Source organism: Aythya fuligula, chromosome 4, assembly GCF_009819795.1.
Source record: "Aythya fuligula isolate bAytFul2 chromosome 4, bAytFul2.pri, whole genome shotgun sequence".
Classification (NCBI taxonomy): Eukaryota; Metazoa; Chordata; class Aves; order Anseriformes; family Anatidae; genus Aythya; species Aythya fuligula.
Genome location: NC_045562.1, coordinates 71,343,678 through 71,369,987, shown reverse-complemented (window position 1 = coordinate 71,369,987; position 26,310 = coordinate 71,343,678). Strand labels below are relative to the sequence as shown.

Genomic DNA, 26,310 nt, shown 5'->3' with positions numbered 1-26,310 from the left:
TTTAGAAACTGCATTACCTCACCCGTCGGCCTGGAGATTGAGCAGCCAGCGCTGCTGATAGGCCTGCAGCACCCTGCGCCGAGCCAATGGAGAACTTCAGCTTCAAACTCTTTAATGAGCAAAAAAGAGCAGCGTCTCGTTTAGGGCTCGCTAGTTAATATAGGGCTTTTTTTTTTTTTTTAATCTAAGTGTTACTTCTGAAAGACAAGCCACTTAACAATTATGTGCCATATTGCTGACCGGTGAAGCTGAACAAATAGCTATTTACATTGACAGATCAGAGGAATGTGTAAGTGCATCGTGGTAACCTACATTTTCTGTGCCAAGAGATTTGCAGCTGACTGCCTGGGTGACTCACTCCTCGGATTAGCAGATGAGGTAATGCTGTAGAGATACGGGGTGATGTCATTCCTCTACCTGAGCTGCATGCCGATGCTGCTGGCTGCTACTTTCAAGGAAAGTCCCTTTGCTGCTTCTCAGGTGCTGGATTTGCTAGGAATTGATATTGTTGCTGTGCTTTAAAACCTTTGCTCTGAAAACCACACTTGTGAAAGGCAGTGGCGTGTGTCCACAAATGCCTTTTTGTCGTGTGTACACCTGAAGTAGGCACATCTGCACACCTGCCTCATTTTTCAGCTACAATAGAGCTATTTTAGCTGGAGAGGAGCTTTGTGGCAATTAGGTACAGTCCCTTGCCAGAGCCATGTCTGTAATCCCGTTTATGAATATCTTCATCTAGGAAGAGGAATTCGGTTTTGCCTCTGTTCCTCCATTTGATGTGAAATACCCCACTTGTGATGGTTACTGAGATGTCTAGCTTACATTTACCTGTTTTTAGTTGAACCCCATCCATTCTTCCTCCAGCATTGTCCTTCAGCACTACAGCTCTTCCCACTGCCCGCACTTGCTTTCCTGATGTGTCCACCCACAGCAGTTGTGTCTTTTCTCAGCCTTTCCTTCCCAATGTCATGCAGGACGTGCTGCTCCCAAGGTTGGGAGTAGGGGCAGGTGATCAGCAGAGCTACCAGAGCAGTCTCATCTGTCGTCTGCAGCTGATGGGGATGGAGGCTGTATCAGATGAGCTGTTAGTGCCCCACTACTGGGAAATTCTTGAAGATGAGCAAGGCATCACCCTGATTGACTCACATCTTGGGAGCGTACTTCCATGGGGGGAATTTGGGTTTTGTATTCCCAGAAATGGCCAACGTTTTGCCATTTTCTGGAAATTTTCCCAAAGATTTACTGGTCAGGCCTTGGAGACAGAGCTTTGGGATGAGGAGCCTGCACAAATGCATGGCAATGAGTGTGGTGCTCAGAGCATGCTCAGCCCTTGGTGTTGTGGCTTTCAGGAAGCTTATCTAAAAGCTGGGACCCACAAGTAGCTATCTGGCTACCAGCAGCACCACGTAGCTTGCCCAGGCTGTATGAATTTAGCTGGCTGGTAGCCCAGCAGAACTTCTTCTGGATCCTCCTGGAAAATTGGGCTTATGTCCTTGCTGAACGATGCACAGGAAGAAGCCTTATGGAGGATTTATTAATGCAATCTGCACAGGCTCTGAGTTCTGGTTTGTAACTATTATGCATTTCTGAAAGAATATATTACAAAAAAAACACTTTATCATAATTGCTCTGTGTTCAATGTTTTAACAAAATTCTCCAGCTTGGTCAAAGCTGCAAGTTTGGCGCCGACTTCTTCTGTTGTTGAACTGTTTTCCATGATCTGTATGTCTTTGTTCTGAAGATCACAAGGCTGCTCTTGAATGTGAACGTTTATGTAAACCTTGTTTGCTTTATTTTTCCACTAATCATGTGATTTCTACGAATGACCCTGTGCACAAATGTTTGCTTTTGTTTTATTTCTGGAAGTGTGTGTATAGAGCCATGTGTATGTAGGTGTATATCCTCTCCACCCCCACATGGGAGGCTGTGAGAGCTGTGATGCACAAGAAATGCTGCATTACAGTGTCTCTTCCAACATGTTTTGGCCTCTTTTGTTGTAAGGTAAATATCTGGGAAGGGAAGAAAACACTTCATTTAGCTTTGCAAAGAACTCAGGGGCTTGCTTTTGTTATCTCTTCAGTTACACGTTGTGATCCTGAGAAGTAATTTGTAACTGTCACTTGTCATGATGCTTTCCAAAACCAGAAAGTACTGGTCTTGGATCCTTAGGGACCCTAGATACAATCACCAGCATTATCAGGTAATTCACCTGAAGTTTCTCTCTGAATCACTTGTACCAAACAGTGTAGGAGAGATTAGTCATGACATGCACACACTTAAAAGACCTGACTTTCTCTCCCTGTTTATGTGAATTTCGACTTTGGTAACCCTGTTTGCTCTTCTGTGACCCACTGCGAATAACAAGTTTCATCCTAGAGACTTTAATCATGCAGAAGATGTGGTTTCAGATCTTCACTTAAGAAGAAACCTTCTGGATCTTTTGTATGGCTGTGCACTACAACTATCTGCCTTGCAGTTTGGCAGTAATATGCTTTTTTGAAGTGACTAACACATATTTACTAGAACTTAAATCCGGATCCCTTACACATTATAATTTAATGTAATTATGTTGTAAGGTACTGCCTGAATGGACAGAGGGTCTGAAAAACCGTTAACATCTTCCATGTTAATCCATATCCTCAAAAGCCAAGATCATATGGATTATAGTTTCTCACTGTACATGATGGACACAGCCACTGTGGCTCCACGGTATTAGTTATGGTCTGTGATGCTGATAATGAGTTCCTTAATAAGTCCCTTAGTACTCATTGACAATGACTCATCCTTCCGAGTGAGGATCTCCTTGAAAAATCTGTGTAATGGATGAAACTGTATCCTGGTGAAAAGATCTTGACCTATTGTGCCTTTTAAGGAAAAGCCAGAGAGTATTAAAGGAAATGTATATAAACAAAATAAAAAAAAATCTGGGGAGGAGAAGTTTGATTGAACTGTCTGAAAAGGCAAAAATGAAACGTGAGCTCTGATGTCAGTGATAATTGCTCTGCCTACTTTAAAGGAGGATGGATATTCTGGTGTAGTCGTTAACTGCAAAAGAGTACACACACAGCCTCAGCTCTTATTTTAAAACAAAATTCAGTCTTCTGACTTGGAGAGAACGGTTGATTGTGTGTTTAGAAGTAAATCAGCTGTGGTGAGGGGTGGAAAAAGGTGGAACTTCACATAAAATGCCGCCGTCTTGAAACTTAGCACCATCACAAATAACGTGCAGTACTTGCTTACCAACTAGTGACTGTTCAGTCTCTTCAGGAATGTTTCTCCCTTTACATTTGCTGCAGTTTGGATTACCGTAGAGTCACAGAATGGTTTGGGTTGGAAGGGATCTTAAAGCCCATCCAATTCCAGCCCCCTGCCATGGGCAGGGACACCTCCCAGCAGCCCAGGCTGCCCAAAGCCCCATCCAGCCTGGCCTTGAACAGGAATACACAAGCATAAAGTAAGATGTTGGAATATAAAGTGCTGTGTATAAAGCACTCATACTGTACGTCATTTTGTATTTGACATCTGTATATGTTTTGTGAAAAATGTGTTTAGATGCTACCTAATGTTCTGTTGATTTTTTTTTAGGTATTTGGGAATAAGATGATAATTCCTTCCTTGGATGGGGACCTTTTCCAGTGGGATCGGGATCGAGAGAGCATGGAGGCAGTTCCTTTCACGGTGGAATCTCTTCTTGAGTCTTCCTACAAGCTGGGCGAGGATGTTGTCTTAGTTGGGGGAAAGTCCTTAACAAGCTATGGGCTGAGCTCATACACAGGGAAGGTAAGAGCCTGAAAAGTTGCCTTGTCGTTGTTTCTAGCACTGCGTTGCCAAAAGGTTGCTCTTAAGATTTAAACTTCACTATGGTTCTAGTGTACAGCTGCACAGCACAAAAAAATAGAAGCTGAATTTACTGGGAAACAAACGCAGCAGGCTGGAGTGGTGGTGATATGGCTCAGAGCATCACTGCAGTGTTGTCTTGTCTGTGAGCTTCTGCTCTGTCCCTTCTGCTTTAACACTTCCCCCTGGCTGGGCCGATGCAACTAACAGCTAACGCAGCACAAAATTAACCCAATAAAAAGTGAATGCTTTTCTGTTAGGTTAGCAAATTTAGTCAGCTCAGCCAGGGGTTGGGAGAGTGCCAGAACCAGCACAAAGGAACAGGGGGGTTGTAACTAGAGGTGAGTGAGGGGAAAAAGAAAGAAATAACCCTTTGCTGCTGAAATGGAAGACTTCAGCTTCATTTTATGTTTGTATCTAGCTCTGCCTGAAGTAGACTTTGCAGTTCAGCTTACTGAATATCAAAGAGTTTTAGATGATGCATGTTTTTTTAACACTTTTAGATTTTAATCTTTTCACAACTAACAAGTTGTATCTGGTTGAAAACAAGAAACATTCAACATACACGAGCACTTGAGGTTTGTAGTTGTTGCCAATAAGCATGCTCCCTCTTAGAAGTTCCCCTTAACTTCTGCATATGAGTTTAAAATTTAATTTGAAAACTACTTGCTATCTGACTGGTTCAGAAAGTATTTTCTTCTGAAATCCACTGATTAGTAGTTTTATGTTTTAAAAAAGCTAAAAGCACAGGAATTTATTACATTTGAGTTCTGGACTTTGTCCCTCTTTTCTTCCACCTTTTATGTCAAATATTATTAAAATGCTTGTAGACACTTTACGTAGTGAAAAACAGACATTACTAAATCAGAAAAAGTGCATCTTTAAAATGGGTAAAAAGAAAAATGATGTTTTTTTAACTTTAAACTTCCAGTGTTTGCTTTCAACAAAATCAGTTTGTGCATTTTGATCAGATGTTGTCGTATAGAAGACTTTTATTGCGTTGTGTACAGTGATCACTAGTGATAAACAGTCTAGATCCAAAGCAAGAGTTTATGAAATTATTTTGATTTTCACACTGATAGCAAAGGCACTGTACCAACAGACTGCTCTTCCCCACACTATTCAGGAAGTGGAAATTTCGGTTTTTGCTTTGATTCCAGGCTCACGCTTACAGTAGCAGAGGTGCTGCATACAGGAAATAGTGCCTTGTTGAGAGTTTGGGCAGTCTGTCTTTGTCAATTTGGCATCAGTTCAGATTTCCTGAAAGCGTGTCCAACTTTTTTCAATACACAAATGCCAATATAATCCAAACTCTGTTTGAGATTAGGACTATTGCAAGGTCTGCATGACTGTGAATTAATGAGGTTTTATCCTCATTTTATTAGCTGAAAGATAAAGTAGGATGGTTCTGCTGTATCGTATATAAATCAATAGTTCTTCATTTGAAGTTCATAACAGAGTTATGCTGAGGCAGATACGGAATGAAAACAGAATTATGCCAGGAGCCTACTTGTAGAAAACTTGTAGAAATTATCTATGTCCATAGACACAGTGGGAAAAGAGTTGCATTTTCTGTTAGAAGTAGAACACAAAGAATAGTCAAATAAATATCATTGTAAGTTATAATATATATATTTGAAGATATCCTAGGCTGACTAAAGATGGTCCAAACTGTAATCTTCAAAAAGTTCTAGGAATTCTGTAGTTTTGAAGAACACTTATCTGTTAAACCAGACTCCTTGACATCCATCAGTCAGGTCAAGCATCTCTAACCAGAGCTCCAAATCCCCCTGCGAGCTGAAAGCATTTCATAGGAATTGTTAGCTTTGAATGTTCTTGTTTGTTACTTTTTTTTATTGAAGTTCTACAGATTTCCAAGTATGTTTGAGTCTCTTGCCTTGTCCCTTAGGTGAAGTACATCTGCTCAACTATGGGCTGTCGCCAGTGGGATGACGATGAAGCAGACCAGGAAGACACACTCCTTTTACGCCGAACCCAGAAAACAGTCCGTGCTGTTGGACCACGCAGTGGCAATGAAAAGTAAGTGTGGTCATTGCTCAGAAACAGTCTGACAGAGATAAAGTCAAATCCTTAAAGCATTACATATAAAAAACTTGTTTTTATTCATTAGAATAGGAATTGCATAAGGGAATTTGGACTGTTAACCGAAGGAATGCAGCAGGCTCACTTAGCACCTAACCCCTTTGATCCTCGATGCTTTTGAAAAATCTCTTTATCTTCAGTGTTATGGATCATTAGGAAAAAATATTTGCATGAACTTATTCCCCCTAAATCAGATGAAAGTAACTTTATTGTCCTTGTATACCTCAAAAGAGTCTCACTGCTGTACTATGCATGGCAAATGCCACTTTGGTTTGTTCCAGCTGTTGACTGGTACAGCAGGAGATAGTTTATGAGCCTTCGGCAACTTACTGATTCACTTCAGTTCTTTACCTACTCATGGCAACCCTTGCTTTTTTATTATATTTTATGTATTCAGGTTTCTTTTTAAGGTGATTGAAAAAAAGACTAAAGACATTTTAAAAAGCCTTATTTCTTAAGTCTCCTTTAATTTTGTAACATAGATGTTCTGATCTTTGCAATCTGTAAGAAGTGGTTCAGTTTCTGTCTTCCCTAATGTTGTGACACAAGTTTTTATACGTTAATATTTTTATAAAAATAGACAAATTGGACAAAAAGACAACAAAACCCAACAACAAAAATCTCACCTTCCTTAAGTACAGGTTTAAAAGGCTGGTTACTATACATAGATAAAATAACTGCCCAGCCGTTCAGAGGAGGACTAGTCATTCTCTGTTCACCTGCTCCCTCTTCTGTTTGCAGCGGGATTTGACACGTTGTGTCTGTAGTCTCAGATAAGCTAATTAGAACTCAAGTTGATTAGCAGATGAGAAGTCTTAAAAGAGAGATCTTAGATTCTGTGATTCTTGAGGGCTGATGGTGGTGGGGAGAGATATGTCACAAAAACATGCTTTTCTTTCCTACACGTCTCTTGAAAACATACCGTGATACTTTGTGTACCTGAATTCTTCTTCATTGTCAGAAATAGAGATGCTTTCCTGGTGAACAGTACTGCTGTGGATTTTATAGGATAGCTCTTTTTTCAATCCAAAGAAAGAAAAGCTTTTAATAAACAAAGTTCAACTTGTTATATAAAATATGCTTGACTTTTACCATAGTGGTGTGATTTTTTTTTTAAGGAGACATTTTGACTCCTGGTTGGTCCTAGGAAACTTCGGGCAGCCAAGCATATTGTTAAGAAGTATATTCCCCCTTGTTGCTGTTCAAGACACAAATTTACTGTTGCTTCCCCTCTGTATCTTTCTACAGCATTGGGCTGTATGGTGGAAATAAGAATTCATTATTTTCTTTCTGAGAATAATTCAGTTTCTGCCCTGATTTGTTGGTTTGTAAAAGTTAAAGAGCCTTTGGCTATGCAAGACAACTCTGTGTTCCTTATACAGTCATACTTGTTTGAGAGTATGTTAACCTGGGACACGAGCAATGCTGGTTTCATTGAAGTGCCTGTCAAAGAAATCCTCTGTTAAGTCTTGTGTGTGGGATTAAAAGAAAACAGCAACAAAAAAATATCATCCTTCCACCAGCTCAAAAGCCATACATCTCAAAACATGCTTTATTAATGAAGCGTGTCTTTTGGAGAATGCTGCTTCCTAAATGCTTGTTGCTTTCATCAGCTATGTAACATTTTCCCACCTAAACAGACCTAGATGTATTCCTTGATGTTTTTTTTAATTACCCTCTCCATATGCTAAACCTTTAATGCCATTGCCCCTACTTCCCCAGCTGTTTTCTCAACTCTACATTGTGTTGGCAAACAAGATTTCTCTGGTTTGTATTCTGGATATAGTTAGAGGATTAGTGCTTCCTCTCCTGGTAAACCTGTGCTCATCTGGTAATCTGAGGATTTACTATGAAAATGTGGGACAAATTTATGTAATTCAGCATAAGAATCTTCCGATTGGAGGGGTTTGGGACTGACTTGGAGTATGCAATCAGTTTCTATGAAGTTTTTTTCTTTCTTTTAGGTGGAATTTCAGTGTTGGCCACTTTGAGCTGCACTACGTCCCAGATATAGAAAACAGAGCAGGATACATTGAGAGCAATTTTAAATTACATCTGAACAAAGAAGAAACAAAAATAATTTCAGATGTGGATGAGCAGGAGGCTATGATGAAAGATACAGTGATAAAAGTCTCAGTAGCTGACTGGAAGGTTATGGCTTTTAACAAACGAGGAGGACATCTGGAATGGGAATACCAGGTAGGGGTAAAGACATGGTATTAAATGTTAACACGTAGACACTTTACAGCATCATATATGATGTCTTTCATCTTGAGTTTTGGCTCTTTGAGCTGTTACATCTCTTACAAAAACTAAACCAAGGAATTTAAGCACACTGTTATAACATCTAGTTAATATAACATTAATTTTCCAGTTAACTCTCTCTTCTTCAGTTTTGCACTCCAATTGCTTCTGCGTGGCTGGTTAAAGATGGCAAGGTAATTCCGATCAGTCTGTTTGATGACACAAGTTACACCACGAACAATGAAGTGCTAGAAGATGAAGAGGACCTTGTGGAAGCTGCAAGAGGGGCCACAGAATCCAGTGTCTATTTGGGTGAGGCACAATTCTGAGCACTTGGTTGTAAACATTATCCTTTTCTTTGAGCTTTCAGAAAAGCAGATCTTTCCGTGCTGGTAGAGCACCCTCAAGAGGAGCTATAACGTGTACAGTCTGATGCTCCATATAATGTAGACTGTTTATAAAGCCCCAAAATAGAGGCTTTACTAATGTATATATCCCAGAAAAACAACTCCCCTTGATTTAAAAAGCTTCAAAAGATAGATCTCTGTTCTCATCCCTTCCTAACCTGCTCTGGTCACCTTTACTTTTGTCACTTGAAGTCAGATTTCTGTGTACCCATCGTAGAAATCCTGTCAGTTACAGAAAGTAATGTTTACCTTCTGTAGAAGATAATGTGTACCAGAAGGTATGGCATAGCTTTGGCTCTGGTAGAATCCATTTCTATGACTGTTTGGCCTAAAGTGGTAGCTAAATGATGTTTTGGTTTTGGAAAAGGAAAATGAAAAACAGAGGGCCCTCTGACCCTCTATTTTGTCACATTCGTTTCTTCCTCTGCAGTGATTACAAGTAACTTACTATGAAGAAATTTCAGTTAAGTTTTCCTGTGACTGAGTTTTCATCCAGCTGTCAGTATTCATATGATGTGAATTCTGACAACTAGGAATAGTGTCCCCAGGTCCTTCCTCTCAGCTGTCTGTCTCTGGGAGGCAGATGTGCTTTGTTTTTTTTCTAAGCCCTTAGCATTTCTCTTTAAGTCTTTACACCTTTCCTGTTAGTGGTTACACAGATTTTTTTCTAGCCTTCCTGTTAACAGCTGTTGAAGAGTTCTGTGTACCAGCATGCAAGTGTAAGACGTTTGAAGGAAGCCTTACTTAAGCAAAGCCCAAGGTGCTTTATAACTCTTGAGAAATTGTGATATTTTTCTGAAGCCTCAGCTACCCAGGTGTTCTAGTCTCTTGCATTTCCAGAGGAAAAAAGAGCATGTACTACTTGAATTCAGTCAGAGTCAGTATCTCAGATTCTCAGAATATAAAGTATTTTCCAAAATACTTTCAGCTGTACATCTTACCTGGATGATTTTACGCTGGGGATGAAGAAAGCTAAGTCTAATATGCTCTCTGATCTGTTACACAGGTATGTACAGAGGCCAGCTGTATCTTCAGTCATCAGTCAGAATTTCTGAAAAATTCCCAACTAACCCGAAGGCTCTGGGATCCAGGCATGATAATGCAATTATTCCCCTTCCCAAAATTAAATGGAAACCTTTAATCCGTAAGTAACAATCCAGAGTTTCTTATATTGTCTTAGCTCTGAAAAGACAGAGCATATTTCTGATTTATATTATGTGTCAAACTAGTCTAATAGTTCCCAAACTAATTTACAGCTAGAAACACCTTTGTGCTCTTAGTTCTTTATTCTTTTTAATGAGATGTTTAAATTATAAATGACTTTCACTTTTTACCTTTTACTTCTGAATTTCATTGGGTCATTTTAAATGATGAAATGTTGGTCTTCTAAACCATTTTTTTTCTATTAAAAGAGGAAGCTTGTTATTTTAGTGATGTGAATGAGTTAATTGGCTTGTCAAAAATAGTATTTTGGCTGGCAAATGGTGTTAAGTAATGGTTACCTTTTAACGATTACCTTGTGAATGTTTGTGTTAGTTTTCGTTGTTACCTACTGGTCCAACAATCTGATATTTTCTAAGATAACTGGAGTTCTCATGAAATTCATCTATAAGTAGACTGATTTATAATAGTTCAGCTCAAAGTTGTCTCTTCTGTGCTTAGATTCTCCATCCAGGACTCCAGTGTTGGTGGGGTCTGACGAATTTGACAAGTGTCTGAGCAATGACAAGTATTCTCACGAAGAATACAGCAATGGAGCACTTTCAGTTCTACAGTATCCATACGGTAGGTGGAATTTTAAATTTTGAAGTGTTTCAAAACAAAACGTGTGAACAAAACCACCTGGTGTCTGTTGAACAAACCTATTAAAGAGAAGACAGTTCCCTTTATTTGTAGGCAACTGCAAAGCATGCCCTCTTTGTCTTTTATACACAGATAATGGATATTACTTACCCTACTACAAAAGAGAAAGAGGTAAACGGAGCACCCAGATCACCGTCAGATTTTTTGATGATATGAATTACAAGAACATTCGCAAAAAAGATCCTGTTCTTCTACTTCACTGGTGGAAGGAAATTGTTGGCACCATCATATTTTGCATTGTGGCCACAACTTTCATCGTACGCAAACTCTTCCATCCCCATCCTCACAGCAGAGTAAGTATTATTTTTTTGCTGAATCCTAAATACAGAAAGTAGTATTCTAGCCGTTTCTTTTGGTTTTGAGTCTGCACTGAGTGGTGTTAATAAGTTAATAACTTACAAGATAACATAGCCTAAATGTGTTATTTAATCTATCTGTGAAGGCTGTCAGCTGCAGCGTACAATTTACTTAACTGCTTCAGCAAACAAATTGCTTCAGCCATATCTGCTGTCTTCAGAGATGTTCACACTGGAATTATTTAATGCTATATCTAAGGGTACAAACTGGTCTCAAGTACTAGGGCTTGAACTGTTTTTTTTTTGTTGTTTGATCTTCTTTTGGTCACCCATGTTAGCTGCGGAAGGAATCTGAAACACAGTGCCAGACTGATAGTAAATATGAGCCTGCTTGCGGAGATGTTAAGGACACCAGCTGGAGTGATGTCAAGAACTCTGGATACGTATCCAGGTGAGCTCAGCTCAGTATGACATTTACGGAGTTTTTAATCAGTATGACATTTGATGCTGTCTGGAGAAAAGAGTTCACTAGCTCTTACCTGTCCTAGTCCTCAGACCCCTCGGGATAATCTGAAAGAATTCTGACACCCACATCAGTGGGAGACTGCTCTTTTGATTCGTCTAAGCAATCCCTGAGAGCCTATGTGGAACCTCTGCTTGGGAGTGTTGATCACCTATTTACTGCAGATATGTGAAATGGAGGATTGGATTTTAAGGTTCTTAACCTGTGTTCACTCCCTCTGATTCTGTGCTTGTGGAGTAAAATAGAGTTAAGGGAATTGTGAATGGAAACATGTTTTATATACTCTACAGAATAAGCAGAGTATATTTGGAACAAGCCTTTGTTGTTATTATGAAGTAGTTGAGACTTAAGAGTGTATAGGGGCATATCACTGGTATTTTGGAAAAAATGTGAATTTGTGTATTTGTAGCCCACTGAAAATAGGAACTGGAATATTTAAGATGAGGAGGAATAAGAAAGGTGAGATTTAAGAACTGTTTCAGAAGAGGTGCTTGGAAGGACTAGTAGCAAAATACTTAATAGGGGTTGAAGGCAAATCACAATTTAGAAAATACTTGGCTGTCACTGCCTAATTTGGGCAAAGGAGTTTAAGCTAAATATCCATGATCCAGTATACGGTGAACCTGATACTCTGAAACTTCTTCAGTTTGTCAGGTGCATGTGTAAGGGGTCTTGCCAAAGATAATCAGCACCTGTCTGTTTCATAAGTAGGTAACCATCTGATTGTCTCAGCGGATGGGTAAACAGAGGAAAAAAAGGAGGAAATGCTTGAAGTCATTCAGCCTGTATTGCCTGCACCAAAGTTATTTACACTTTCACAAATGATTTTTTTTAAACTATCCTTGCTAATGCATTTTTCTCCTTTATCGTCCATCCATTCTTCTCTGCCTTTCTCACACCTTTCCTCCCAGATACCTGACAGATTTTGAGCCAATTCAGTGTCTGGGTCGCGGAGGCTTTGGAGTTGTTTTTGAAGCCAGAAATAAAGTGGATGACTGCAACTATGCTATCAAGAGGATCCGTTTACCTAACAGGTACTGAATGAGTATGAGACAGCGAAACTCATGAATGGTGGGATCCTGTGCTGAGCCATCTGCTCCTGAACTGATTTCCCAGATTCATCATGATGCTGTATGACATACTTTTTTAATGGGGGGCTGAATTAATTTTGGCATTGAGAATTTGGCACATGTACTTACAGCAGAAGGGTGACCTGCTTGCCTAAACTAGTAACATAGCAGGGCCCTTGTGAGGGTGCTGCAGCTACATGGGAACTCCTTTTAATTTCCTTGATGAATTGAGCCTTTGATAACAGCACTAGTTACTTGTAGCACTGTTAATTTGCTTTTCTCCTTCCTCTCCTTACCTTTCCTACTCCACCCTTTCTTTCTCCCTCTCTGGCCTTTTTGACTCCATTTGTCCATTTGTTTTGTTTTCTGGTCCCACAACCCCTACCTTTTCTTTCAGTCATAGGTGGTCAAGCCTTGCTGCTGAATTACCCTACACAGAACTTGCAGCACTTCCTTTTAGTGGGAGATGGGAGACACTGCTGCTGGAAATCTCAAGTTAGAACAGCAACAGGCAGGCCAGTAGAGGGAGGGGGTAAAGCAATGAAATCTAGAATTACTAATTTTTGAATGTGTTAAAGAAGTGTGATTATTTAAGATTAAGGGTTTTGGTTGGAGATTTAAGGTAGCCTGAATTATTTTCCAAGCATATCTAAATCCAATAAATAAAACCATCAGAATTCATTTGATGGAGTTACGCTCCTATGAAGAGAGTTTATGTACTTCAGTAGATAGCAGGCTACCTATTTTCCTATCTGTAGAATGGAGATAGTCTTCATGTTTTGCCAATTAAAAAAGAAACACTAAGCTATTTCTGTCTGTCTTCTGTGCCAGTGTCTTCTACATCCCTGTAGAATATTGCTATTTAGTGGACTTTTCTGCCCTTGTAAATAGTTGAGAGCAAAATGAACTTTTTCTTCTGAGTTTTGCTGCCTGTAACTACTTGAAAAGGTGTGACTAAATGCTTAACCGTTATGAGCACATACTGCTTCCCCATGCTCCTAACCTGAAGGAGTTCCTCTGAGGAATTTTAAACAGATGTCTTTTCATGTGAAGAGCAATATTACTTGCCTGGCTTATACTGGGCTACCTTTGTTTAAACTTCCTTTTGCAGAAATTTCTATGCTGTGTTGCTGCTTTATGAGACCGTCTCTGTTTTTCTTTTCACCCAAATCCTAGGGAGCTGGCTCGTGAAAAGGTGATGCGGGAAGTCAAGGCGTTAGCTAAACTCGAGCATCCAGGTATTGTTCGGTATTTCAACGCCTGGCTGGAAGCTCCACCTGAGAGATGGCAGGAAAAGATGGATGAACAGTGGTTGAAAGATGAAAGGTAACTTGTGGGTTTTCTTACTAAGTTGAATTTGAGGTTGTAGACCAACAGAACAGGGGAACTGGTGGATGATCCAGGATGATGCAGTGACTATGTAAGAAAGAAATTGTGTTGTTAACTTAATCTGTTAAATTCTCAGTTTAACAAGGTACAAATATCACATTTCTGTATGGCATTGATCAGCTTTTGGGTCCTCTGTTGTGTTAAGGTCCTTCTTTCAGCTTAGATCTTGTAATTCTTAAGTTAACTTCTGTAATCAGGGCTTTTAGGAATGCCCTGGTACAGTGATTTGGTTTTAAACCTGGGCATCTCTGTCCTCCTCTTTGTTTTGGTTTCGATAGCTCTGATTCAGTACTTCGGTAGTTCAATTAAAGTTTTGGCACAAATTCGTGACGGATGATCAGACTGATTCATAAAGCTTGTTAGAAGTAGGCTAAAAATGAAAAATTAGGTAAAGGACATAGAGGGTGTTAGGAATAAGGAAAAAGTGGGTGTACGTTAGCAACATTTAAAGGTGGCAAGGGAAGAATGAGGCCTCATATTCCTCTGATCCACTATTTAGCAGTCTTGTAATAACACCTTAACATGCCTAACAATTTTTAGAATACAGTGACTTTTATATCTCAGGCATCAAATTAACATTTCACAGCTGTAATTCTTCCAGAGGACTTTAAATAGTCATTGCAATGCATGCTCTAAAGGGATGAGTTTTCTCAAGCTAAAGATGAGCCTGATTGCATGCTAGAAATGTAGGCAGTAGAGTTTGCTGATGTTTTTTTTTACTTTTTTTCTGATCGCCGCCCCCATTCCCTGTTCCCCTGTGCTGCTCAGGGGGAGGACGTAGAAGAGGGTGGGTAGAGGGAAGATGTTTTTAGTTTGCTTTCAGTTTTTCACAGCTTGTTAGTAATAGGTAATATATTATATTAATCTCCCTCTTTTGTGTCTCTTTTGCCTGTGACAGTAATTAGTGAGTGATCTCCCTGTCCTTATTTCAACACTTGAGCCCTTTCTGTTGTATTTTCTCCCCCTTTTCCTTTGAGGAGGGGGAACGAGAGAGCAGTTGTGGTGGAGCTCAGCTGCCCAGCTGAGTAAAACCACCACAATGAGGAGATGTTGTGCCCACTAAGAAAAGTGGGTGCCATATCCTGGTTATTAGTGATTCCCATACATGGGTAGTTATTTACTGTTACAGTGCAATGCTCTTTTTTTCGGTATGTGTTTAAATTTGGTCTTCTGAAAATACATTTCTAGCAGGATGAAGCTCTGTAATTCTGATTTCTTGATTTGTTTTTTTTCTAGCACTGATTGGCCTCTCAGTTCTCCCAGTCCAATGGATGTCCCATCATTTAAGATCAGAACAGAGCCGTTTTCTACAAAGGACCACATTGAAGTTATTGCCACTTCATCAGAGAGGGGACAGTCTTTCTCCACGGGAATACCGTGTGGTCAGTCTGATTCGTCTGAAAGTGAGTTCTCTCCTCTGGAATTTTATGCTACAGACAACAGGGACTTGCAGCAGTCAGAAGACCCACTGTTAAACCTTCAGGACAGCGTCCTTACAGGCTGCGATGTAGAAGACAGCACTATCAACAGTAATGAGTTGGGTCACTCCACGTTGGGTCACCCTTTGGAAATCTGTCCTCTGCCTGTCCCTGTTGTACACCTGAGAGAAGGGACCTCCTCTTCCATTGTCTTTGAAGATTCAGGTTGTGGAAATGCTTCTAGTAAGGAAGATAAAATTGACGTTTCACAAGATGAAAATCTTTCTGAGGATAAGCCAACAAGTACAAAGGAACCCGGTAACAAGAAATCAGCTTCAGGAAGTCCCCTCTCTGTTTCTCCACCAAGGCCAACAAGTTTAAGCCTGGACCTTTCTAAAAATACTGTGGAAAAAGTCAAGCCCACCTCTCCAAAGGTGTATCTTTACATCCAAATGCAGCTCTGCAGAAAAGAGAACCTTAAAGACTGGATGAGCAGGAGATGTATGATAGAGGAGAGGGAGAGGACAGAGTGTCTGCAGATATTTCTGCAGATAGCTGAAGCGGTTGACTTCCTGCACAGTAAAGGATTAATGCACAGGGATCTCAAGGTTTGTATTCAGAGGGCACTATAGGAAATGCTTTTGTTATCTATTGAACTATTGAAGTTTTCTAATGAACTTTCCACATTCTGCTTTTAACTAGTTGTCTCACTGGCTGTGTCTGTATACAGATATTTCCTAGTTCACTGCTGTGAGATTGTCTTTGGAGCTATCGTAACTTGAATGTTCTGTGCCCAAACTGCCAAACAAAAGTCTCTAGTACTGTAAAATTCCTGAAACACGTGGACTGACTCCATCCACTGTGTAGCTGTGTCAAGTTCTGCTGTAAAGTGACAGATGAGGAGTGTGTGGGTACAAGTAACTTTTGGGTGTGTACTGGAGTAGTACAGCACTGGAAACAAACCACACTAAGGATGAGGTGGGAAGGGACCCCTAGGGGCCATCTGGTACCACCCCTGCCCCAGCAGGACCGCCCCAAGCTGGGGGCTCAGCCCCACATCCAGGCAGCTCCTGGAGCCCCCCGGGAGGAGCCCCCCAGGCTCTGGGCAGCCCCTGCCAGGCTCCATCCGTGCCTGGGGCTCAGAGGGAGCTCCTGGGCTCCAGGCTGTGCCCAGTGCCTCTCGGCCTGACCCCGGGCACCATGACAAGGGCCTGGCCCCTGTTCCCTGCAGCCTCCCTTCAGGGGTTTAGGGACACGGATGGGACCCCCTGAGCCTCCCTTCTCCAAGCTCTCCCAGTCTCTCCTCACAGGAGAATCCTGCCAAGATAGCTGGCTACTTAGCAGTGATCTCAGAATCAGTGTTTCAAAAGCTGAGTTAATGTCTGGGTAATAATTTGGGGTTGTAGTGCTCCAGGAAGTAAACTGATAGTTCGTTACTGCACTCAAAGGCTGTCTTACAGCAAGACTTCTTGTACCTGGCACAGGTCAGTGGCAGTGCTTTTATGGCATTTTTAGGTCAGGAACTGTATGCAGGTTCACTCATTGCTCAGTGGTGTGGCTCAGAAACAAAACAGAAAAAGCTATTTTGAATTTTTTTCTGCCTTTTGAAATGAAACAATGCTGCTATTCTTCTTTCTGAACAGCAGCAGCGTTACCCCTGGTTAGGGACAATAAAAGTCAAATATTGCTGCTCCAGGATTGAAATGCAGGCTGCTCTGGACTCAGATTCTGAGTCAGAGCTGGCTGTTACAGCAGCTTTCTGAAGGATTCATAACCTTTGAATGTCTGATAACACCCAGCCTGGTAAGACTGGAAGGCAGCAGAGGTTGTTACCCCTGATGTTGCAGATAACTGAAGTCAGGAGTAACTTTTTGTGCCTTTTTCATTTTGCTTCTGATACTGTGTTACTACCTAACCTTGCTGGAGCTTTTAGCACTGGAAGTGTCAGCATTTGTTACCAGATGCCAGAATTTGATTAGAGAGCCTGGATGAAGTTAGTCTTATTCCTGTAAGCTGTGAGAAATGGAGTCCTTTGCTTTTGCTGAATGGTGGAGAGGCAGCTCCTGTTCCCCTGCGCTTGTTTGAGGAGGCATAGATACAGTGGAGTGAGTTCTGAAATGATTACAGCTGTTTTTGTAGCTCCTCAGATGGTAATCATTTGACATCACTAGAAACAAAGGATAAGATGCCATCTCAGACAAGGTGGTAACTGGGGATTCAAATGAGATAACACAAAAGTAAGGCAAAGTTGGAGAAACTCATAAAACTCATGAACCTATTTGAGTATTTTCTTTCCCCATCAGCATTAAGCAGTTACCTTAAGCCAATTATCTAAGAAATCTTTAGTGTTGAAGAAAGTGACCAAAGAAGTAATTTAATCCCTGTATTAATGTGTTGCTAGACACGTTAATCAGTAACATTTCTTAACAATACTTGCAGTTGGAACACTGCAGACGCTTTGAGAACACTGTTCAGTAAAGCTTACGTAGGTCATTGTAAAGCTGTTTCACCCTTAATTGATGTGTAGAGTCCTGTTGGGACATCTGAAAAGTTCAATGGAGGCATAAAAAACTTGAAAAGACTCCTTGAGCAAACAACTTCGGTGCTTCAGAAAACCTGCCCTGCGTGTCTAACGTAATGCTTGGATCCTGGCAGTCCAGTTGGGTGTTCGTTGTTCACTTGGTCAAAACAGCAGCCGCGTTTATCGCTGTCTGCAGTTCTCAGAAGCTTCTTGAGACACTTCTTGTAATTTGTCCAAGAGATTGGTTGTGCAACCCCAGCTTTGTGTCAGTGCTAATGCAGGAATAATCTGCACAGCTGTTTTGCTTCTGCTAATAGTTAGCTCTGTGTAGCAGAGACCTGGAAAATACTTCAAATATTAACAGTGTACATTGAAGTACATTAAGTAGGCTCCTACTACTGAGAGAGATTGTCGAGACAAGATGGCAGTTCAAGCAGGCAAGTGGATAAATCACAATTCCAGTTCTTTTGAAGAAAACAGAGTACAGAAACAGAAGTCTGTCTGTCCAGTGAATGTATTGCTACTCCCAGATTAAGCTCTTGGCCATGCTTTAACAGCTCAAAATCAACAGTGGGTCCTGCCAAATAGGGTATCACAGAACTGACAGAATAGTCTTAGGCATGTTTTGCAGCATTAATTGAATGAAAGTCTTCCAGATGTAGCTTATTCACGTTTGTGAAAAAAGGTGGGAGTTCTTGCTCTGACTGCAGAATCTGAAAAGAAATTTCTTTGTAGAGGTGGCAAGATAACTAGAGAGTGGCTGTATTCTTCTCACTGAATGCAAAATTGTGGGTATTTCCCTTAAATGTCCTCTTTCAGAATGTGGTCTCTTTTTGCTGGCAGTTTCCAATAATAGCCCGTTTGCCTTAATTTGTAGAAACTATATGCCTGGCCATTCCGAGATCTGTTTTCAGCCAGGGAAGCATAAGAATATGCTTACAGGGTGGCAGCTTTTGTGCACTAAAGGAGCTGTGACTCCAAAGGGCTGGACACTGATCACTAGAAAACACAGCGGGAGATAAGACCTGGCTCGGATGGCAGTTCTAGAGGCAGGATGTGGGTACTGTGGAAATAACATGTTGTATCTAACTGCTTGCTTATCACCAAGCTCTCTGGGTGTTTCAGTGGCTTGGGGAAACAAGAAGCCTTTTCTTCTGTCTTCTTCCTTGCACGGAGTGGGTTTGTTTTTAACTGAGGAAGTCGGATGGACTTTGAAACAGGTCAGCTTTGTAGTCCTCTAGTTGGGCAGAGAAATATTGCCCTGTGTCTGCCTGCCTTCTCCTGTTCCAGGAGTTGTGCCAACAAAGCTTGGAGCAGGCTCTCCCAGCCTTGAAGGTGCAGGAGCAGTGAGAAGAGCCTGCCCAGCACCACCTGCTGCTTTTTCCACACATAGCTTTCCCTGTCCATAACCCTGAAGTGCTGCTGCTTCCCCCTGGCAGGAGCAGTCTGTTATTTTCCCAGAATCGTGTCTGTCTCTATCTGTGAGCCAGGTGGAGCAGTCAGCTTTCAAAGAAGTAATTGCTCATTTAGCGTGTGTTGTGTCATCATTTAACTCTGGGGGCGGTGAGGCACTGAACAGGCTGCCCAGAGGAGCTGTGGCTGCCCCATCCCTGGAGGTGCTCAAGGCCAGGCTGGATGGGGCTTTGAGCAGCCTGGGCTGGTGGGAGGTGTCCCTGCCCATGACTAGGGGATGGAACTGGATGGGCTTTAAGGTCCCTTCCAACCCAAACTGTTCAGTGATCCTATTATCAGCCAGAATGCAAAGCTCTGGAAGAGACAATCTGAGATGGGTACCATTAGCAAGTGAGGCACCCCTGTTAGTTGTTTTTTTTCCAGTTCTGATTTCTTTTATCAGTAGGTTAAAAGCAAGACAAGGCAAATTGTTGCTGTTGTGAAGTACTTAAGCTTCAAATAATGAATTAATTCTGTTACACAAATGGTTATTCGCGCAATTAAGTTAAGCAGTACCAGCTGAAAAGCACACCTTGTTCCCGGACTTCCAGCCTATCTGTAAGATGATAACCAACATGTAACACATCGTCTTAATACTGAAAATGAGTTCAGCACTTAGAGATTGGAATAAAAAAATAAGTCAGAACTCTAGCACATGATGTGAATTTGCCACGTGTTTGGAAAGTCGGATAACTTATCGGTGCTGCTCCCCACAGCTGTTGACTTTTCTGCATGTTACTCATTAGATCTGTAGTCCCTCTACTGGAAGACAAGAAATGAGCAGCCTGGGCTTCCAGAAGGGAGCCTGGTTAATGCGGGGGTAATTCTCTTTTCCTGCATGGCTGGGATTCTTAGCTGGTTCTGCTCCTGTGATGTTTAAGGGGCATTTTAGCCTTGACAGCATGAATTATATGAATATCTACCAAGTGCTTGTTGTACCTAGCAGAACACATTCTTGTTTATAACTTATTTTCTTTTCTTCTGTTTGTTTTCTCAGCCTTCCAATATATTTTTCACAATGGACGACGTAGTAAAGGTTGGGGATTTCGGACTGGTAACTGCAATGGATCAAGATGAGGAGGAGGAGTCGGTACTCACCCCCATGCCAGCTTATGCCAGGCACACAGGACAAGTAGGGACCAAACTCTACATGAGCCCAGAACAGGTTTGTGCTCTCTACTCTGAAGCTATTTCTAGCACCACCTGGGAGACATCTGAATTTGGGAGTTCAAAGATCAGGCACTCCTTCTAGAAAGTTGTTGCTATTGAGATATTTACATTATTTCTCATCAAAGTAGAGCTTTGAGCTAAACTGAGTTTCAAAATTAGTACTTTTAACATACGTATATATAAAACCATATGTAATAAGACATACATGTATGTAATTTTTATATATACTAGAAAATAGTGGCTGATTTCTATTTGATGGATTGATTTATGTTGCTCTTAACATATTAAGAAGGTAACTGTGTAATATTCAAGTTAGTTAACGATGCGCTATTGTACATGATGTTTAAGTTGAAACATTTTGGCTTGCAGATGGGTCTGATGATCAGGAGCTTGCTCAGCCATACTCATTTGATAGTTTCATGTGCCCAGAGGCTGTTACAGTACCTGTCCTGTCTTTAGCTCTACTGAGTTAGTCACTTCCCTGTGTTGAAAGGGGCTGATTACCTTGTATGTAATTCCATACAGTGATTAGATTGACTGATCTAACCTTAATTCTGAATTTCCAGATCTGTGGGAACACCTATTCGCACAAGGTGGATATCTTTTCTTTGGGACTGATTCTCTTTGAGCTGCTTTACCCTTTCAGCACACAGATGGAGAGAGTCAAGGTACGTATGGTACCACACCAAGGATTATCTTCAGTTTGGTCATTTCTTTAAAAGAGCTGTTTGCTCTGTGAAACACTTGCAAGCTGTTCTTCACAGCTTTGAAACAGTGTTGGAACTAGGAACACAGTATCTTTATCAGCCTTATACATACCCCTGAATCACTGGAAATGAATTGCAGTTTTCCTAATCTGTGCAGTGAGATTGAGGCTGTAACTTTTTTTACAAAGCTCCTCTGTTATCTCAAGTAAGAGAAACTATTGAATTAGGATATTCAAGATCTCAAATGGCAAAGGTTGTAACTTCAAACCTACCGGCTCATTTTTTATTCAAGAATTGGAGTCATGCTCTGTGTTTTTATGACTTCTTCTTTTTGCATCTCCAGAGCTTTTTTACCCAAGACATTGAAAATTTATTCCTTTTCTGATATTGTCTTAGTGGTAAGTCTAGCTCATTGCTCATCTTAAAGCAGTCTTCCCAATAACAGATGACTTTTATTGGATTAAATATGAATTTGGAAGGTTTCACTTCCTTGCTCTTAAAATGCATGTGAAGAAGATTGCCCTAACTTGCCTCAATTTTCAATTTTTGATAAAAAGAACCTCCAGCCATTTCTTGTCAGCCCTGGAGGTTACAGTCCTGGAGATTAGCTTCTTTAATAGTTGCTTCCAAGTTGTTACACTGAAGCTTTTCCTTGGCATCAGCCAAGTTTTACTGCTGTTAACTGAAGCGAAGAATGCTCTGCCTGCCCAGGGAGCCCAGCAAATCCTTGCAGTCTGGGACAAAGGGCTGAAAAACCCCCAGAGGAGGAATGCGAGACCTGCCTCTGTCTCAGACTGTCAGCAGTTAAGTCTCTGGCAGTGCAGTTTATTTCCAGATTAGATGTTGAGAACAGATCACTAAATGCAGAGTGACTTGGTAAAGGAAAGAAGTGTTTTGAAATAGCTTGCCATAAAACTCATTTCTCTTGAACAGGAGTTTGACTGTTGCCCATCACTATTAACTGATCAGTTTGTACTTTCAGTGAGTAATAGTGGATTTAATTTAACGTCAGAGTTCATATATTTGTGCTCAAAATTGTGCAGAAGGAGATCTTCATTAAAATAAGAGCTAAATACTGCCCTTCTGCACTAACAAGATGCTGAAGTAGGTCATGGGTTTCTGGAAATCACAATTTCAATTCATGAGGCAGCCAGGCTGCAGATATTTTGTGGCTCAGTGTGGAGAAAATCCTGTCACTAGATGGAGCCAACGTGCTGCCTAAGCAAGAAAGACTGACTGACGGGGATTAGCTACATTGCAAGGACACAGAAATACGCAACTTCTTTCAAAATTGCTGATAAATGTTGGTCCGTAAATATTAAGCAAACACTCTGCTTACATTATTAAGGCAGATCCAGTCATTTCGTGAGTTTTAATACTGGTGTAGGTGATCTTGGGGGTTACAGATGCTGCAGAGTACTTTATTGAGCCAGAACAGAAACTACTAATGTATTTGGATGATTTAAAGCTGCAGAGATCACAATTCTTGTAACATGACAATTTATGTAATGTGATTTCAGGTTCAGGCTGTAAGCAGCAATTTGCCTGGTTAGGTGAGAGTTAACCACTAAAGCAAGACCTGTAAACAAAGTTTTTCTCCATCAGGCTGATTTGTTTTCAGAAGTGGCATATTTTTCAACAATAATAACTATGTTGAAGAATGATATTTTGGAAAATTAACATTTTTCTTATCATTTTTGCAGACCCTGAGTGATGTTAGAAACTTGAACTTTCCACCGCTGTTCATTCAGAAGTATGCACAAGAAGTAAGTATGTCTCATGCTAGTAATTGTAGCTTTTTTCTTTGCTTTCCAACTGTTTTGCAAGTAAAAATAGAAGGGGAAAAACACCAAAACACCAGCTTTTGTTTAAGACACATTTCTCTGCCTGTGAACTTCACTGTTTTCCAAAATTCTAACATTATAGAACACTATAGTAGTGTGGATGCTGATGCTTCTGTCACAAAGTATATCTCCAGTAATATACAGTATTACTTGTTTTCTTTTCTTGCTTGATGTTACTCCTGTTGCATACATCTTGCCATGAGTTCTTGCAACAAATCCATATTCACAAAGAGAAGGTGCAGAGTTCTAGGCAGAAAGTGGAGATATCACAGTAGCATCATGGCTGTATGGGATTTAGCTCCAGGAACTGGATCCTTGAGTAGGAAACCAAATTAATCAAATCCTTGAAATGATACGGTTTCAGATAAAAAGAGGAGGTGATGTACAAAACCTCTCCAGTGGAAAGCTGAAGTGCTTTTGTGTTTTCTTGGTAGCTTCACACCACTAGCTGAATGAGACGAGCCTTTTTTGCTTTACAGCTGCAGGCTGTCCGGAGGAATTCAATATGCTGTGCTCAGCTAGAACAGGACATTTTGTTCTCTACTCTGAAAGATGCTTTGTTAAGTAATTCTGACTTTAAGACAGATTTTCCAGCTACCTGTAAATTTAAAGGAAACCTTCTAACTCACCATGAAAAATTACTTGCGTGGCTTTAAATGCGGTGGCTTAAGCATAAAGCTGAACACTACTCATGAGTTACATTTCATTTGCTTTAAAATCCTTATGATTCCAAATAATGTAAAGGCTGTATAACTATTGAATCTTGGGTCAGATTTGATTTGCCAAATAGATTGTAGTCCTTGATAGTGGAGGCAATTTAAGGAATGCACAGTGATATGTTTTCAAACATTTAATGTGTTTCTAATTACTGTGCCAACATACTAATACCCAAATTGCTTAGAAAGCAACTGGGAACGCTTCCTAGTTGTTCATACAGACAGCTGAAGTCAGAACATTAAATAAGGGTGAATTTATGAATTGAAACACACACATCTCATGTTTTCTTCCAGTACACCATGGTGAAGGACATGCTCTCTCCAAGTCCCACTGAAAGACCAGAGGCTGCAGCAATCATAGAGAATCCTGTATTTGAAGACTTGGAACTCCCAGCAAAACCAGTGCTTAGGCAGAGGTCACGGACAATGAGTTTATCAGGAAATAAGCATTCGAGACAACCAAGCAAATAATTATCCTCAGGATCACTTCTTCCACTCAGCAGGTTTTAAAGGGATTGTTCAGCAAAAGGATCCTATGATGCAGAATGTCTATCTTGGAAACGTTTACTTAACTTTTTTTGCCATGATTAATGTTCAAGACATGTTGGACAGATTTTTGTTTACTTTGACAGCCAACAAAAGCCAGTAACCACACTTCTCACATTCCATTTTTCTTACCTTAACTCTCCTAGGTGGATGGGTCCAGCTACTGTGCTTACCAATGTTGTACTCCATTATCTTTTGGGGCGGGTTTTGTGTATTTTGTTTTTTTTGAAGCTTGTAAATGTCAGCTTGCTGGGTAAGTGAGAGATCTGTAACATGTAAATAGAATTAAAATACTGTATTTTTATATAGCAAATTACAGTCTCTAAGCCTAGTGAGTGTATATCTGAATCACTTGCTCTTCAGTGAAATGAAGATGATTTTGGAGGAAAAAAAAAATGACTCCATTTTTGTCCCTGGTGGGTAAACTGGGAATCTGCACTATTTTTAAAGCAAAAAAAAATAAATGACCACAGCTGTACATACTGTCACTTTCCATAGCCAGTCATTAGAGGAAATTTTTCTCATGTTTCTGCACTATAGTAGGTCTTAGGGAATGCATTTTATACAGATAAACCTGTAGGGAAGGAAAAGGAGCTTTTAGCCATTAAAAGAGGGCTTATAGGCAATGGTTGGAAGAGCCATAGTAAAAATTATGTACAAAAATGTTGTGATTCTGCCAATTTAAACCTAATGAAGTCATACATGTCGTATGTAATCTTGTAGATTTGTACTTTAAAAAAAATCAACTGGTAGGCACTTGTGTAATCTGCTAATTTAACTGCCTAATGCCATGCTTTTATTTCTCATTGTAAATATGTTAAATTTTATTTATAAAATACGGAATCAATCCATTTGGGTTGGTGGTGTACAGAATGCACTAGCTATAATTGTTGAGTGCATTAATTATTGTGACTTCTTTCAAGTCTAAATGATTTAATAAACTTTTTATTTAAAAAAACAGTGGTTGCTTCTGTTGAAAACCTGCATTGTGCCTGCTGTAGGTGGCAGCCTCGTGCAGTTGGAATAGGGACAGGCTGTTGGTTTCTGTAACTGCCTTTGCTTTCCTGTCATGTACTTGTCACAGTGCATGATGCAAAGATGTATGTGGTGCTTGGAAGTGAGATGGTGGCAGGAGAAGGGAACTGAGTTGTCCTAAACCTCCGTTTAGGTGTGGATTATGGAGTCCTGGAGATAATCTCTCAAGTGTTATCAGTGGGATAACTCTTACACTATCAGAACAATTTTTGCCTAAATGCATTTTTCTGGTTCTACAGTAGTTTTCAGGCTTAGTTTTGAAGTTATAGTTCTTGAAATCAGTTTCTTAAAAAATTGGACTTCAACTACTTCAGCTCCTTTTGGGGAATCACTGTACTGTGGTATGATACTGAGACTAGAATTAAGCCAGCTGACTACTTGTGGTGGAAGCCAAGAGGGGCATGCAAAATTTTTCATTGTTGTGTTTTCAACTGCTTCTGTCCTGCATGCTGGCTTGTCCAGTTGAAGCCAAAATGCTGTAGTGAGTATTTGGTCAAAACTAGGATTTTAATCAAGTTATGCTGTGTCAAAACAAGTCTGTGTCCTCTTCCCTTGTATTTGCAAGTTTTCAATGTCAGTTATAAATGCACAGTTCAATGGCCGTGTTTAACTGGGTGAAGCTCTGGGCACTACCGTAGCTTCTCTGCTAGGTCAGTGAATACCAGTGGAGAGCAGAAGGTAAGGAATGAGCTTTTTACTCGGTGTACCTCTGTGCTGGATTTAAGTGGTTACATATTCCAGGGTCCCTCCATGCTTTGACCAAGAAAATCTTTTCCCTGACCAAAGCGTTTCTCTCTGAACTCAGGTCACAGAATGGTTTGGGTTTGAAGCGACCTTAAAGATCATCCAATTCCACCCCCCCTGCCATGGGCAGGGACATGTCCCACCAGCCCAGGTTCCCCAAAGCGCCATCCAGCCTGGCCTTGAGCACCTCCAGGGATGGGGCATCCACAGCTTCTCTGAGCAGCCCTTTAAGTGCCTCACCACCCTCATGGTAAAGAATTTCTTCCGTATATCTAACCTAAATCGCCCCTCTTCTGGTTTAAAACCATTCTGCTTTGTCCTATCAAAAAGTCCCTCCCCAGCTTTCTGGCAGCCCCCTTTAGGTCCTGGAGGGCCGCTGTAAGGTCTCCCCGGGGCCTTCTCTTCTCCTGGCTGAACAACCCCAA

The 26,310-nt window shown here is 40.7% G+C and overlaps 1 protein-coding gene across 1 annotated transcript in view; it reads left to right on the top strand.

Annotated features, from left to right (window-relative positions):
• Positions 1 to 25,022, top strand: part of EIF2AK3 (eukaryotic translation initiation factor 2 alpha kinase 3) — a 40,430-nt gene extending 15,408 nt beyond the window's left edge. The window contains exons 3-17 of the mRNA XM_032186661.1: positions 3,586 to 3,780; positions 5,747 to 5,877; positions 7,905 to 8,139; positions 8,334 to 8,496; positions 9,598 to 9,735; positions 10,254 to 10,376; positions 10,527 to 10,747; positions 11,089 to 11,201; positions 12,185 to 12,307; positions 13,520 to 13,669; positions 14,969 to 15,758; positions 20,121 to 20,288; positions 20,860 to 20,961; positions 22,704 to 22,766; positions 23,855 to 25,022. Coding sequence (XP_032042552.1) covers positions 3,601 to 3,780; positions 5,747 to 5,877; positions 7,905 to 8,139; positions 8,334 to 8,496; positions 9,598 to 9,735; positions 10,254 to 10,376; positions 10,527 to 10,747; positions 11,089 to 11,201; positions 12,185 to 12,307; positions 13,520 to 13,669; positions 14,969 to 15,758; positions 20,121 to 20,288; positions 20,860 to 20,961; positions 22,704 to 22,766; positions 23,855 to 24,031 — 2,877 coding nt within the window. The 5' untranslated portion in view covers positions 3,586 to 3,600 and the 3' untranslated portion in view covers positions 24,032 to 25,022. The remainder of the gene's footprint in view (positions 1 to 3,585; positions 3,781 to 5,746; positions 5,878 to 7,904; positions 8,140 to 8,333; positions 8,497 to 9,597; positions 9,736 to 10,253; positions 10,377 to 10,526; positions 10,748 to 11,088; positions 11,202 to 12,184; positions 12,308 to 13,519; positions 13,670 to 14,968; positions 15,759 to 20,120; positions 20,289 to 20,859; positions 20,962 to 22,703; positions 22,767 to 23,854) is intronic.
• The last annotated feature ends 1,288 nt before the right edge of the window (positions 25,023 to 26,310 follow it).